This window comes from Chanodichthys erythropterus, chromosome 10 (genome assembly GCF_024489055.1).
Source record: "Chanodichthys erythropterus isolate Z2021 chromosome 10, ASM2448905v1, whole genome shotgun sequence".
Taxonomy (NCBI): domain Eukaryota; kingdom Metazoa; phylum Chordata; class Actinopteri; order Cypriniformes; family Xenocyprididae; genus Chanodichthys; species Chanodichthys erythropterus.
In genome coordinates, this window is record NC_090230.1 from 486,896 (window position 1) to 503,726 (window position 16,831).

The 16,831-nt window shown below is 38.8% G+C and overlaps 1 protein-coding gene across 4 annotated transcripts in view; it reads right to left on the reverse strand.

Moving 5' to 3' along the window:
* ip6k1 (inositol hexakisphosphate kinase 1) overlaps window positions 1-16,831 on the reverse strand; it is a 101,506-nt gene that overhangs the window by 17,754 nt on the left and 66,921 nt on the right. For 2 of the 4 annotated variants that reach the window (XM_067395760.1, XM_067395761.1), the window contains one exon: window positions 12,864-13,270. In XM_067395760.1, coding sequence (XP_067251861.1) covers window positions 12,864-13,086 — 223 coding nt within the window. In that variant the 5' untranslated portion in view covers window positions 13,087-13,270. Of the gene's footprint in view, window positions 1-12,863; window positions 13,271-16,671; window positions 16,721-16,831 lie in introns of all 4 variants that reach the window. The other 2 variants (XM_067395762.1, XM_067395763.1) reach the window with 2 other exon arrangements.

Here is a 16,831-nt window from a genome sequence, read left to right on the forward strand (position 1 = left end):
CGATATCTATGTCAGACACCGGCCACTGACCCACATATGTCAGGCTGCTACAGTGCCATGGCAAAAGATATTTTACCTGGGTTGTGACTTTGCAGTCTGAACTAAATGCGATGGGATAAATAGACTGGGTACTATGGCATTCCACTTCTACTGTACCACCAACCACAATGGAAGAGGCCTGTGGAGATGTTGAGGCAGAAGATTTCAGCCTTGATGGTCACAATTATAGGCAAAAACAATCTGACTAATAACACACACAAGCATTTGCACAAGGGCCATTCTTTTTGCTTGGAAGACAAATAGTTGTATAAACTTGAGTGAAATGAGTAGAAAACATGTAGCCTTCTGAAAATCTTCTATTTGTTTGCCAGCTAAAGAGGTGATATGAATTTGTAACGCCTAAAACTACCCTGCTCCAGTCTCATTTATAACACTCATCCCACTCTGTTGACATTTAAAAACAATGCCATGTGATTCATAAGGACAGGCATATTTATAACCCCTGCTGTGACTAGATGAGGGAAATAACAAGCTTCAATGTTACTCTAGCATGGCCTGAAATAGTCAGTGGAAGTTGCAGATGTATGGCATGCATTTAGCCCCATCAAAACTCACAGGGTTCACATGGAAGGTATGCTGTGAATCTAGAATGTGAGATGTTTTGGGGGGTGGTGATGGTGAACACAGGACAGATTCTAAAACATTTGCACTGCAGACAAATAATAGCAGCTGCCTGAACAACTTTATTCCATGTGCTGGCAGGAGTGTTACATGAGGTACTTTCATTGCTTTACCTAAGATTATTTTAGGGAATCTGCACTTCTTCTGCTTTTTTCCGCACTCAATTTAGTCAAGTACACATTTGACAAGTCATCATGACTGGAGGTGAGTAATTTCTTTGTTACTTGCAGCACCAAACAAAATGCAATAAAGAAATGGACTTCACATAATGATGACACAAAGTACACAAACCTACCCAACCCTCAACAATGTAAATCAATCAAATGCGACTAAATCTTCACTATAGGCAACTAAAATAATGTATATCATTAGCCAGTGGCTAATAAATTCTTAGATTTTACTCACCCGTTTGTGTGTTATATGTTATATTAGAGGCTATATTTTGGATATATTTTGACTGGCTGAACACTCAGAGTGCTTGAGTGTTTCGCTCGTCGACGTTACTGCAGTGGTTCAACCTCAATTTTATGAAGTGATGAGAATACTTTTGTGTGCAAAACAAAACAAAAATAATGACTTTATTCAACAATATCCTCTCTTCTATGTTCTACGTCAGAACGACGACTCATCATTGGCCGGCTCCTGCGTCAGCATCACACGAATGCGTCGTGCTGTTCATATGAAATTATTTGAAATATATAAGTCATTATTGTGTAAAGCATCAGATAGACATTACAAAAAGTGGATTCATAAAGAAATATTTTATTTGATTCAACAGTGAATTTATTAAACTTTTGGACCATGAGATTGAGTAAATGATGACTGACTTTTAATTTTTCAATCGCATTATGAAATAAATGTTTTTCTACAAAACCCGTTTGCCAATTATTGGCACCCTTATATTCAATACTTTTTGCAACCTCCTTTTGCCAAGATAACAGCTCTGAATCTTCACCTATAGTGCCTGCTGAGTTTGGAGAATACCTGAAAAGAGATCAGAGACCATTCCTTCATGCAGAATCTCTACAGATCCTTCAGATTCCCAGCTCCATGTTGGTGGTGCTTCTCTTCAGTTCACTCCACTCATTTTCTTTAGGGTTCAGGTCAGGGGACTGGGATGGCCATGGCAGAAGCTTCATTTTGTGCTCAGTGACACATTTTTGTGTTGGTTTTGATGTTTGTTTTGGATCACTGTCCTGATGGAAGATCCAACCACGGCCCATTATTGGATTTCTAGCAGAAGCGGTCAGGTTTTGATTTTTTATCTGATAGAATCAATGATACTGTGTATCTGAACAAGATATCCAGGACCTCCAGCAGAAAAATAGGCCCACAACATTAAAGATCCAGCAATATATTTAACCATGGGCATGGGGTACTTTTTATCCATGTTTCTGGATGAGACCAGAGGATTTTTCTTGAAACCCTTTAGTTGATTGGAACTGAATCACGCAATGGATTATTGCCCTGAGTGGAAATGGGGATTTTCAATGCTTTAGCTATTTTCTTACAGCCACTTTGTATTTTGTGAAGCTCAACAATTTTTGCTGCACATCAGAGCTTTATTCTTTGGTCTTACTCATTGTGATGAATGATCAAGGAAATCTGGCCTTTGTGTTTCCTGATGTTTATACTCCTGTGGAACAGGAAGTCATGGCTGGACAATATCATTTTCATGATCACCCTGGTGTGCTAAAAAAATTTAAATATGAATGGGAATATACTTCAGAGATATTTTACTCATTAAAAAATTCTATGCGTGCCAATAATTGTGGCCAACATGTTTTGGAGAAAACATTTATTTCATAATGTGCTTTTTCCCCCACTTTCAATTCTTTTACTTCAATGAAAGGTTTGATTTTTGCTAATTTTATGAATTAAAGATCAAAAGGATAAACAATGCAGATTTATTTTTTATAGTTATCTTTGATCATATTTACCAAGGGTGCCAATAATTCTGACCACAACTGTATATAAAATAGTTTATCAGTCTGGAGAGTAAACTAGCCAATGGTGATTCTATTGCCAAGGTGTGCTTAGAGGTTGCTACTTTAAGTGTAATAACTTCTATGTAATCTGAGAAAAAAACAAAACAAAACAAAAAAAAACCCAATGTTTGTCTTAAAATTAATATAATGTGGAGAAACCAGTTTTCTTACCAGCAGTTAAGAAAGACACAGTTATGTGAAGTATGGCGAATAAACTCTGGGTCTCAGGGTCCAAAAGGTTTGAGTTAAATAATAACAACAGGTTACAATGTGCGTGTTGTGGAAATCTGTGCCAGTTTCTGTTTTAGGTGGGTTTATCACGTGTTTTAGTTCATTTTACTGTGTTTCAGTTTGTTTCCATGGTTTCTCTTTCATTTGACAAGTATGTATGGCGAATAAACTCTGGGTCTCAGGGTCCAAAAGGCTTGAGTTAAATAATAACAACAGGTTACAATGTGCGTGTTGTGGAAATCTGTGCCAGTTTCTGTTTTAGGTGGGTTTATCACGTGTTTTAGTTCATTTTCCTGTGTTTCAGTTTGTTTCCATGGTTTCTCTTTCATTTGACAATCATCTACACTTGTTATTCATTTAGTTGATTAGTTTGCCTTGTGTCTTTGTTCACTTCATTGTCCATTACACAATTACAGTTACCCAAATTTGATAATTCCTGTGATCTGGAAATCTGCAGAATGTTTTCTGCGGATGGCGATTGGGCGTTGACCTGCTTATTGAAAGGGTGATGCATAAACTGCTGTCAAAGTGGATGCAGTGATCAGACAGGACCACTAAAGCTGAACATCTCAAGAGAAGAAAGACTGGAACAGAATTCTAGCCAGGTTGTTTTCATCAATCTCTGGACTCTGGCTTTCCTCTGACATGACACTGGATGTCATATCATCCCACCTCACTGCACCTGCTCCTGAGGGCTCCGTTTTCTGTGGTTGCTATATCTCAGTAACTACAATTTTATGATAATAACAAAATGGACCTGTTCTTGTCTCTCATGACAGCCAACATCCTGTCTCAGACAATGTTCTGTGCACCAGACAGACCTCACCATCTGGCAAGCAAACAGGCATTATGCTAAATAAGTAAGAACGGAGGTTAGGTGTCACAGAGCTGTACATGATACAGACAACAGGAACTTAAGGATGACAAAACAGGAAATGAGATAAACTGACTGTTTAAAGATGCAGTCCCTTTACTGTTCCTCCCCCAAAATGCACAAACACGCAATGCAATAGTGGATGTCACTTTATCATAGGTGAAGCGAAGCAAAACAATGCTTCGTGAAAAATAAAGCGAAGACGACAAACGAACAAGGAAAAACAAAAAATGAACAGAGTACACAAGAGTATATACACAAGCAAGAGGTTAGTTGTTAGCAGCACATCAGCACCAGACAAACAATGACAGTTAAAACGTTACAGCAGCAGCATATCTTGGTTCTGTGAAACGTAGCAAAACCAATGTTACTCACGTCTGGAGCAGAAACAACACAACCTTGGCGTCCTTTTCAGGCCTTCCTGCTGAGGCCTCTCCAGCACTCAAAAGCTCTCTTACTACATGGTGCGTCCCAAATCGTGTATAATCATTTAAAGGGCAACCTATTATGCAAAATCAACTTTTACATAGTGTTTGGACATAAATGTGTGTTGGCAGTGTGTGAACACAACCAACCTACAATGATAAAAATCCACCACTACCCCTTTTTTTTTAATCACTATTAAACCAAAGCAGTCTCATTAGACATGCCGTTTTGATTCTCTGAGCAGTGTGGCATCACACTGCTAAGGCCCTGCCCATAGCCGCTGACTGACAGACCTGCATTACCAAAGTTTCCGCCCTCAGCAAGTTATACTCAGTCTGCCATTTTTATGCGCTCAAGCAGCTGTAGCGACAATGTGTCATAAGCAATCCCGGTGTTCTGTTTTTGGATGTAAGAATGAACATAAGAGTCTTAATTTTCTCCCAACATCTGAGCCACTGAGGACGCAGTGGATTAGTTTAGATAATGTGCCCCAAAATATACCTAAATTTGTTTATGGGGCTATACAATGCAGGTTTTTGCTAAAAAGTTGTTACTCAAGGATGGATCTATACCAACTCAACTGCAACTCAATGCAGCTCAATTTCATTTAAAGCAGTGGTCTCAAACTCCCGGCCCGCGGGCCATTTACGGCCCGCCCACCCCCTCTACCCGGCCCGCAACTGATCTCAAAAATAAAACATAATCCGGCCCGCTAAATTATTATTATTATTATTATTATTATTCTCTAGTTACTACCTGTCTGATATGCAAAGAAAAAGTCGCCGTTCTAAAGCCCCGTTCACACCGCCAGTGACTTTTTCGCTGCATGTCGCTAGTCACCTACTGTGAAGTCGTTTGTGGGCGTTCCTAGGGCTGTCGCTCTAATGTCATTGGTAGACTGCACATCTGATCATATCTATAGAAAATGCAGTCACAAATGATATATAAAACTAAGAAATCATTCTAATTGGACAAGGAATTAGGTTTAAAATAATTAAAAGTAACGTTCTGCTGTTGTAGAGTGTTGTGACTGCAGAGCTCGGTGCATTAAATAATTAACTAGATTAACGATCGGTCTATCAACAAATTAAACTCACTCATACAGTCAAAAATACTACAATGTCATTCGAATTTGACAAATAATCAATTTTCTTGTCCCTAATAATAAACACAATGCAGGGGAAACTGTAATATGAACTGCAGCAGTGCTAAATTGCTCACAGCATCATATAATAACAACACAAAATGTATGAATCAAACTCACAAGACTGCCGACCGTTTCTTTTCCACGCATCATTTATATCCACGTATGTACAGTCAAATCTTATAAAACAGTGAAATCGCTCCGGAACTATCCCTGTCTGTCTTGCCTGTAGGGCTGGGAATCGATTCCAAAAAGAATCGATTCCTCGATTCCGAGGCGTTGGGAATCGAGAGTCGATTCCAAAGGTCGGAACCGATTCCATTAAGAGGAATCGACTCCTCTTTTTTAATACAAACCGCAGCCACGTAGCCAATTTAATTTGTCAACACAATCACGTCACCTGTAAAGAAATAAAGTTCAGACTAAATAAATGTATCCAGTCGTGACACAGAGTATGGTAGGATGATTATTTCAACATTGTGTAGGCAATCACGCGCAATGACTGACCCAACCGAATCTTTAGAATGGGTTACTGAGCCGGGTTTGATCTTGCTTGTTGTAGTTTAGGACAAAAAGAATAAATCAATCGACAACAACAATCAATCGCGCGAAGAATGTGTAAGGCCCTAAAAAAGTTTATATGTGTAAAGCCCTAGGATTTTCCCCCTTCTGGTCTATGTATCCCTGCCTCTGCTGAATTATTTTTATCCCGGTGGGAATAAATAAAATATCCGGCTTCGCCTCAGCGCCAGGCGCAAGTCAAACGAGCGCGGAAAAGGTGACGACGAGGGAGCTTCAGTTGAAAAACAGTGAACTGCGGTCAGATCAGAGCCGTTAAGATGAGATGTTGTCAGGCTATTTCGGTAAAACTCATAAAAATTAACACGACTGTCCAATCAGCCGTTACACTGTGCTCGTGGGTGGCGCGCACTAAAGAATTATGTGCAAATGCCCCGGCGCACGCTGCATAACTTTATTATAGCTTAAATAAAGCGCAAACGAAAATACGAGCAATGACCGTCGTTGTTCTGTTGTAAGTTAAGTCATGAAATTACCAAACATGCGATTAAAGCTTCCTCAAAACTGTGCATGCATGTATTTGTTGACATGGTTTTGTTATCCAATTTGTTGGCCTTAAAACATCTTAAACATTCATATATGTAGGCCTACACCAGGGAAATTCTCGGGGGAGCATACCCCATACCCCCCTGGCATACATTTTCTGTCCTCTGTAATTATGAAACCCTGGCCAGCTATTAATGAAATATGAGGTAAATGTGCATTTCTCCAAATGTGCGCACTTTTGGACTAAAAGTTTATGTATGTGTGATCAAAAATAAATGGGACCAAACGCGATTGAATGTAAAGGTTTGTATATCGTTATTTTATTAATAATACCAATTGATATTGCATTTCTATCAGAAAGTCATTAAGAATTATATTTATTAGATAGCTATTTGCAACACTACAATGACACTATGTTGCAAATATCTAAGCTATCTAATACTTCAAATCTCAAAGTTATTTTTTTTTTAATTTTTCTGTAACAGCTGCCAAAAATATATAGCTCCACTGTGGTTTTTAATAAATAAAAAAAATAATAAAAAAAAACCAGTAAACTTTTCAAAACACCCCCCCCCCTCTTTTTTTTCACAAATCGCACCCTGTATATGTATGTAAATAGAATCTACCTATATGTGGTGAACATAGTCTTACTGTGTCTACTCCACTCTCTACACCTGACGCAGGAAGCACGACGTGACAAATCCCTGAAGTAAATGCCTCGTTCTAATTATGACCAAGCAGCAGTCGCAATATGTCTAATAGGAAGGACAAATGGATTTGCAATGGTCGCTTTGCACGCCCGGTGTAGAGAGTTACTTGCTGTGTGGCACGGTAAGACGCGACAATGTTAGACACGGTGTTGGCATTTCAAAAAAAAAAAAAAATGAAAATAACAGTGAGGAATCGATTCTTGGAATCGATTCTTTCGATTCCAGAAACAGGAATCGGAATCGATTCCAAAAAATCCGGAATCGAACAGCCCTACTTGCCTGCACTCGAGACGGTGACGTGAGTTCCAGAGAGCTTCATTCCTATTGGCTGTCACTCGCGAAATTCGCTCCTGATTTGCATAAAGTTGAAATATCTGAACTTTTGTCGCTTGTCTCTCGTCGCTTGCCACGCCTACATTCCGTCGCCAACGGTCACTGTCGCTCTTGTCGCCAGCGCTCCATTGAAATGAATGGGATCCTGTCGCTTTGTCGCTGGCGATGTGAACGGGGCTGGGGGCAATCACATATCGCGTCACATAAGCGGGCGCGCCGCATTCTCCTTCTTTCCAAAGCGCTTTTGCTCCAGTGGCGTCTGTCGTTGCTATGCAACCATGAGCCGCGCTCTCAACCGCGTCGCTTCTATCCACAAGTTTCCTACGCCCCATGAGGCCTTGCGTCAAACGTGGCAGCGTATTCCAGTTCGAAGTAAACAAGCTGGACGTGACACTCATTCATTCAACAGTTGACAGTCATTCAAGATTTAAAGATCCAAACTTGCGAACGTTTGTTTTTTACTTAAAGATTTAAGATTCCGGCATCAATATTTGAACAATGTTTTACAATAAAAAAATGTTACAGTAATAGTAATGTATTAATTTATGTCAGGAGTGCACGTCAATCATGCTAAATCTAACTGATATTTATATTGACATAAAAAGAAAACACAGACCTATTCAGTTAGGCCTGCTTCCATTTATTTGCGATCACAAGAATGCAAAAAACAATTCCATTAAGGCTTTTAAATCTAAAGGCTTACACATTTAGAAATATATTGATAACATACCCTATGTTTACGTCACTTTTCTGAGACTTTCTATTGATTTTCCTCTAAATTATGCGATGATTGATATCCGAGGATGTTTGCGCGATCTCTCCGTCTATCTATCCTGATCCTTTCAGCCAGAGCAACAGAGGGAGCTCATGAGAAGACTTATACGAGTTAACCGGAGTGTGAATCTGTGATGCATTTGTCAGGAATCAACAGGCACAGGGAAGAGACAGATAAAACATTAAACCAAATAAATACACGATTATAATCACATAAGAACTGTCTTCATTCCTCAAGCAGTCTCTGATATTTTCCATAAGTGTATTATCGCAGTGGTTAACATAAGTAGCCTTTAGCATCGCATACAGTGGAAACGCGACTGGCTCTGGCACGCACGACACGTTAGGAGTCAATAACATCATAAGGCTTTGGTGCTAGCATCAGTGACGGGTGAAGTACAGACAGCGGATTGTTCATGTATTGCAGGGTCAGGATGCTCTAGTCATGCAGCAGCACTTTTGTGGAAGGTCAGTAAAGTAAAGAGCAATTAAGGGCACGAAAACTGTTTATTGTATTGTGATATTAATGTAGTAAACTGAGATGTTGTCCCTGAGCACCGTAAGGACATCTCTCATAAAGATTTGAAACTTTACAAAGTAAACAATGATCCAAAAAACACTTAGCCTCTTCGCTAATTAGAACACAAAATACCATTGGTATGCTTCTTCCGCCGCCTCACCGGAAGTTGTACCCACGTTCTCTTTTACAGTAGCGCCCCGCGGAAACAGGTGGATAGAGTCTGGGAACGTGACGTCAGCAGCGCATTGCATTCTGGGACATTAGGTCACGGACAGTACAGTAGAGACTGGGAAATAGTGGAGGAAGATGTTAAAATTTATATTATACAGTTAAAAACATATTAGAATGGTGAACGCTGGCTGTGGTATTAACTATATGCATATACTGACCAGCGTGGAAAACGAATGTGAAATGGAGCGCCATTTTGTCCCATTTTCGGGACATTCTAAAAAGCTTAACGTGGCGTAATGCTGGCGTAATGTAAGTAAACATCATACTAATAGCCCAGAATTTTTAACGCAACGCGTTTAATTTAACGTTAAACGTTTTCCTCCCATAGAAACTGTAAGTAACAGTTACAGCAAAGCAGATGTGAGCCTAGAATATGAACAGAACCCGTCTTATTACACGTTAAGTCACTGTCCATTAACTGTTTTCTTTATGGGAGGAAAATGCCTGTGTTAAATGTGCGTTCATATTCTGGGCTCGTCTGCTTAGTAAACACCAAACTAATAAAGCATTAGCATTAGTAAATTAAGCCACGTTAATCATGTTATAATGTCCCTCATTTTCTGCCTTCCGGCTTAAAAACACAATGGTGAAAGTGAAACTCAAAATAATTTTGACCAAAATTTGGCTTTGTCATTTGTATTTATTACAGATTAATAACTTCTGATCCGTTTGAATATGTCTGCTAACGCCATGAATAATGTACGAAAACGCGTTTAGAAATGTCATTTGTGATATAGGCCTAGTTGCGATCACTCTCCGTGTTGATAAAGCAACACCTCTAATTCATTGTTCAGCTTGTCTCGGTAAGAAATCATGTATTTATTCCATTTAGGTCCAGTAAAAATTACTTGGTGTAGCGATTCCACAATATAATTAATTTCAGAGCTGCATTACAGATGGTCGTGCTCTTTGGTTATCCCTTAATGCTTTAACATGAAGAAATCAGGGCGATATGATGATATGCTGGCTGAGATCAATCTATATTGTGTTTATTATTTTATCTGGCAGATATATCGGTGCCACTTAGTTATTAAAAGCTGAAATAGAGATATCTCTTTTGTCCTGTGTGTGGTCCGATAGAAGGCGTCAGTATGATTTCTATGTGTGTATATATCGTGTCCTGGCCACACGACTGAGCGATCGAATGAACACAAGAGATTCAAATACTAGTCCATTTATTTTCAGTAAGTACAAGCAGCTCTTTAAAAAATGAACGTAAATAAAGTCGTTTTTTCATCTGGTGATTTGTATTTATTGTCAATGTACGCTCCTGAGCATGACATAAAACATGGCGGCGACTACCCAGAATGCAACGCGCAGTGACGTAGTTTGCCAAGCTCTAAATTACAGTAAAAGCACTCGACTTTAAGTCACGAGCGTCGATTTAAACCACCGAAACGCGTCCGATGCAACCATTAAACGTTACCGATGCTCAAACGGCATCTTGGACAAATGCGCTGCCAGGTGTCTGCCAAGAAACAGAAGAGTGTACAAATGTATTCAGGGATTGTATTTGTTCAGTACAGTGTTGTTCAGTGCAAGATTTTGTTATTTAAGCTAACAAAGTAAGGGAAAATACTTCCACTAAATGTTAAAAACTAATAATGTATGTAACAATGAGAGATTTTTATTTTTTGGCAAAATAAAGTTGATGTAGCTCCATTTTTTTGTTTCTGACCCCTCCACGCCACAAGTGTTGCTGGTTTTGTTCCTAAATTACTAATTTTTTTTTATTCCATGCACCTTGTTGGATGTGAGAAGTTGCACCAGACTACTGCAATTAATAGTATCATTATATTAGTAGTATTATATTAGTAATAGTATTATATAATTAGATTACACTCTGTTACAATGAGAGACACTGCTGTTTACATTTTGTATGGTAAATAAAATATTTATAGTATAGGTATAAAAATATTTTAGTAGGCCTAATGAAATTTGAAGTAAATGAGAAATAATGCAAAGGAAAGTAAATTTTCTGAAATGTTGCACTTTCTTGCGCTTGAATGTTAATATGGCCCTCCTATGAGGTGTCAATCACAGAAACGGCCCCCCGCCAATTTGAGTTTGAGACCCCTGATTTAAAGTGATAAACACCAAAACAGCTCTTTTTTAGACACGCCCCAAAAATGACATTTTCCATGGGGTATTTTGAGCTGAACCTTTACAGACATATTCTGGGGACACCCAAGACCAATATTACATCTTGTAAAAAGGGGCATAATAGTTGCCCTTTAAATCACACATTTTATTTAACCATGTTTTAATGATATAATTATGTTTCTACTAGGGGTGGAACAGATCGTAGTTGATCCGTGATCCATATGTACCAGGCCCCACTGTTCGGTACGCATGTGATTCACGGATTAATTGCAAAGTTTAACCAACATAGACTGAAAGTTTATCATTTGCATGTGTTTTGTCTTGCCAATTTACACATTCAAGTGATTTTAAAACATTCAAGTGCAAGAAGATGTGAAAGAGAACTCAATTCAGCACTCGTGTTGTTTTCTGAATTATCTTTGTTTTCTGTGTTTTCAGACACGCGCAGGCGGCCCACAAACAAATTACATCAAAAGTGGAAAATGTTGGCGAAACATGAACATTTACACACAAACTGACCAGCAAATGCAACTTTTGGGCGCCATCTTTATTTTTCTAGCTCAATTGTCGCAGAATGGAAAGCACAGGATTATGGATTATCAAAACACAGGATTATCAAAGGCAGCAAAAGATACATCTATGCTGCCTTCAAAAATCAATCAGATGAAGGTATCTCAAGAAACAGGAAGTGAAGCTAACACTGAATTCGGACATGCCTTGATGCCTTCGTACCTTGAAATGTGTCCTCCAAAAGGCAGCATTTTCCAGGTTTTAGGCGCAACCAGCCTCACATTGGTTCCTTCGACAAAAACCCAATAGGATTTTTTCATAGGCTTTTGGATTATCGCAAAAAACAAGCTCTGTGATCAACAAAGGTTTATGATACTTACATGTTTTAGGATTTTGAAGCCTAAATGCAGTCGCCAGAAGTAAAAAGCTAAAGGTAGGCTATAAACAAACTATACCACAGTCACTCGACTTCAATGTCACCATCACTAAAGCTTCCAAGAACTGTTTCAGTTTTTATTTAAAAACATTTTCCCAGAAAGTTTGAGTTAGACTAGTTTATGAGCACAATTATGAGCTGTAAAAGTGGATTGAGCTCAAATGGGGATGGATGGGAGGATTTACATTTACACCTGCAAGTAAATGTAAATTTACATTTACTTGCAGGTGTGAATCTTGAAATGTCCCGTTCACATAGCAACAACAATATGTCTTGTGTCTAGTGTCTTGAATACTGTCTGTATGAACATGCAACGGGAGTCAAGTCCATACTCTCTTACCAGTAACCATAGCAACAGTGACCAAAGTAATATGATGATAAGATGGCAACTTCCATAAAACCGAAAAGTCTTATCATTTTTGACATGTCAAGAGTCCAATCAAGCTGCGAGTTCATCTTTTAAATCTTCATTAACCGATGGCAGCTTTTATATCTGGATGGAGAGTGGAGCATTTGAGTTGCACATAGAACACAAAATTGACAAAAGCAGCTTTGGTGGAGAACAATGACTGGATCTAAAACCTTCAGATGACACACAGCTCATATCTCCGTCGCTGTAAGTTACCGAAACCACACATGAATACTGTTGCACTGTCAACCATTGTGACAACTATCCTATGTCACTCCCACACCAGACATGCATTAAAGTACCCGGAGCAACTTTTATCTATTTACGGATATGAGGAGACTAGTGTTGTCGAAAGTCAGCTCACTAAAAACCAACAATAAAACACTAAATCTGAGAAAAGTGCATTGCATACAAATCTTCTATCTTACCTTTGTATTCAGGGGTGAATTCCTTCATCTCTGGTGGCAGGGACTCATAAAACCTCTGCTCACGGGTGATAAGTGGTTTGCAGACGGTGTGGTCATCATAACGCATCATGCTGGTGTGGCCGCCCACCTGGTGAACAAACGGCTCCAGGGGAACCCCGCCGCGGCTGCCCTGCCCCTGGCTGGCACTGTGCTTGCCCACCTCCATAGTGTGCGGGACACACATGGCGTTGGAGGGCCGCGTGGAGCTGGGGGCATGGGCTCGGGCGCGTAGGCCTGGCGAGCGGGGGGTGCAAGGGGGCGGCTGAGAGCGCACGCTGCCGCCGGGAGGGGGAGGAGCCAGCCCGCTGACCCACCTGCCAACAGATCCCGGCCTCAAGAAAGCTGGGAAGAATCCTTGATGCTGCCTTCTAGGAGAGAAAAAGGAAAATAACATTTAGGTTCAACAAAATATAGACTGTGCGAAATATACTGTCAGAATCAAATATGGTAAATGGAACTTGCTTGATGCCTGAGAACAAACCTCATTGGTTCCTTTGGAAGATTATTGATTTTTTTTGATGGCTAATATATGATAATCACACTATTTAATTTAAAGGATTAGTTCACTTCAGAATTAAAATTTCCTGATAATTTACTCACCCCCATGTCATCCAAGATGTTCATCTTTCTTCAGTCAAAAAGAAATTAAGTTATTTGAGGAAAACATTCCAGGATGTTTATCTATATAACGGACTTCAACGGTTACCAATGGTTTGAAGGTCCAAACTGACCGTTCACAAAGACCCGCCCCCTTTAGTTACTGTTGCTACGTCTGACAAGCCATGGTGCTCTCACACAACAAATCCTGTTCTCAAACAGCGAAAAATACACAGAGGAGCAAAGAGGACACTGACAACGCGTCGACAGACAAGACTTTTGATAGCAGGTTACTTTTGATATGAAACAAAGTCTCCAATTTCAAATGTTGTAATTTTTTGTGACAGATCACTGTAGCGCCTCAGTTCAAGCTGCTCATGAACCAATCATCTCTTCCAACATGTTAATTTATAGCATCAAAACAACATGAATGAACATCAGAAAGAATATTGTTTTAACAACTGAAATTCATCAGTACACACTAAGTTTAAGTCCACAAATGTTAAACTAGTAACTCCCCTGACTGCTTTGTCTGACAAAACAGCGGATTCTGCGTTATGATTGGTTAAATCACCTGTCAGGCAAACTCCCAGCGAAGGGTCAACTGCAGTTACAATGTAGCCTCAAAGGGCTCTACATGATCCCAGCCGAAGAATAAGGGTCTTATCTACCGAAACGATCAGTCATTTTCTAAAAATAAATACAAATTTATATACTTTTTAAACACAAATGCCTGTCTTGCAATAGCTCTGTGATGTGCGTCCATGACTTCATGCATTACGTAGTCATGTTGAAAAGGTCACACGTGATTTAGGCAGAAGTACTGACCCAGTGTTTACAAAGCAAATGTGCAAAGACTAAGTCAAACTTTCCACCTACGTCACGTGTGACCTTTCCAACGTGACTACATAGTGTATGAAGTTGTGGATGCATAGAGCTAGTGCAAGACAAGCATCTGTGGTTAAAAATATATACTTTTTTTTTTTTTTTTTTTTTTTTTTTTTACAAATGACCCATTGTTTTGCTAGACAAGACACTTATTCATCGGCTGGGATCATGTAGAGCCCTTTGAAGCTGCATTGAAACGGCAGTTTGGACCTTCAAACCGGTGGTAACCGTTTAAGTACACTATATGGAAAAAATCCTGGAATGTTTTCCCCAAAAACCTTATTTTATTTTCGAGTGAAGAAAGAAAGACATGAACATCTTGGATGACATGGGGGTGAGTAAATTATCAGGAAATTTTAATTCTGAAGTGAACTAATCCTTTAAAAGATAGTAAAAACACATTGCTGAAATTAAATTAATATTTATTTTACATAATATTTACTAAATTAGAAACAAGTCATTTAAAAATAAATTACATGAAAAAAAATAGTTTGAACTTTTGAAAAATTCTGTAAAATAAACAATTCACACTTTAGAAGGCAACTTCTTGATTCTGTAATCCTACTATAGCAGGGGTGCACAACATATCAAAATACATTTACATTTACATGTATGCATTTGGCAGACGCTTTTATCTAAAGTGACTTACATTGAATTATATTACACATTTCAATCTGAGTATGTGCAATCCCTGGGATCGAACCCATGAGCTTGGCATTGCTAGTGCCATGCTCTAACCACTGAGCTACAGGAAAGCCAAAATAAAAAAAGATGTTAAAAAATTGACCAATATATCAGACTTTACCATATTTCATATGCTCTATGTATTAGTGTTTATTAATGTTTATGTGAATAAACATCCAAGTAAAAAATCTGTTCATCATATAAAGTAATCGTGTCTTGGATTAAACTGCTCGGTTCATATAAATTATTTTAAGACATTTTTTTTATCTTTTTAAAGTATCAATGTTTCAAGAGATTGGACTTTGAGTGGAGGGACAAAAATCACTCAGGTTTCATTAAAAATATCTTTACTCTTGCTTCGAATATGGACGAAAGTCTTATGGGTTTGGAACAACATGAGGGCGAGTAAATGACGCAGAATTTAAATTTTTGGGTGAAGTAACCTTCTAATAAAACAGAGAACTGCTTAAATTGTTTGGATAAAACAGAGGTTTATAACCTTCCATTACTGCACCTTGAGAGTGTTTCCCAGAATGCCGTGTAGCCCTACAAACACAGCTGGCATCTGTTGATTTTAGAGCCTTTATTACATTAGCCTGAGTCCCATCCACTCAGACAAACTCAGAGCACCATCCATCTCTGACAATACGTCCAATCTAATCCTCATATTACCCAACATGCCAAAGCACACACGTTTAGCTCTCATCAACTATTATAAAAACAGACACATGAATGTTTCACATGTCCTCAAAATTGAAAATGTCTCTGAAGTCGTGATGGAATGAGTTTGATGTCTCAGGAAGGCTGAGCTGCCATTAACTGCATCATTCTCTACTGAACAGTCAAGTTAAAAGATCCTCAAATTAAGTATTGATCCAGCAGTGCCCAAAATGCATTCCGGGCATTTGCGATAAAACCCTGCTGGACATATTTGAGTTTGTATTCCCAATGCAGTGCTTCCCACACATAGATTTTACTTGGGTAGGCCACCCAGTAATATTAATGGTTATAGAGACACTATATGACAAAGTAAATGCTGCAATTTTGCATAATTTACAACGCATAATAATGCATAATATTACTATGTAATTAAATGTAATATAGCCTATGTTATTAAAAAGAATTTCAATAAATAAGAATATTGTTAAAATCACACATTATTTGTTGTCTGTCACATGTAGTAATCCATTTTTGTGCGGGATAATAGGAAGATTTTCCTCCACCCCGCTACCACCTCAAGTATATTTCAAACCTGTGGGAAGCACTGCAGTGTCATTGCTGTATCATTTTGGAAGTGGGGGACATTTTGCATGCACCTGTTAGAGACTCTCAATATGACATCAAAGAGACTTCACCACTGGAAAAATGGGTTTTCAATAAAACCAGGCTGCTTATGCAGTAGAAAGGAGAGAGCAAAAAAATGAAATTGGTGCTACTTGACTAGAAAAAAAAAAGGCTTCCCTTTTGTTGCTGTCCAAAGCCACTTCCACCAGTCTGCTATGGATAAGCTTACCAGAGTCAAATACCACTCTGTTTTAATAGGAAATACTACTCAGCAAACTTTTAATCATAATGGTGTCGTATTGCAGTAGGGAGTTACTTTCAGTTTCCAGTGAAGGATCCAGAATGTTGTAGGCAGTGGACAAAGGCTGCAAAGAATTGTAAATAAGGAGAGAATGACAGACAATCTGAAAAAACCTCTGTGTTTGAAGTCAACATTTTGGTAACACTTTAGTATAGGGAACACATATAAACTATTA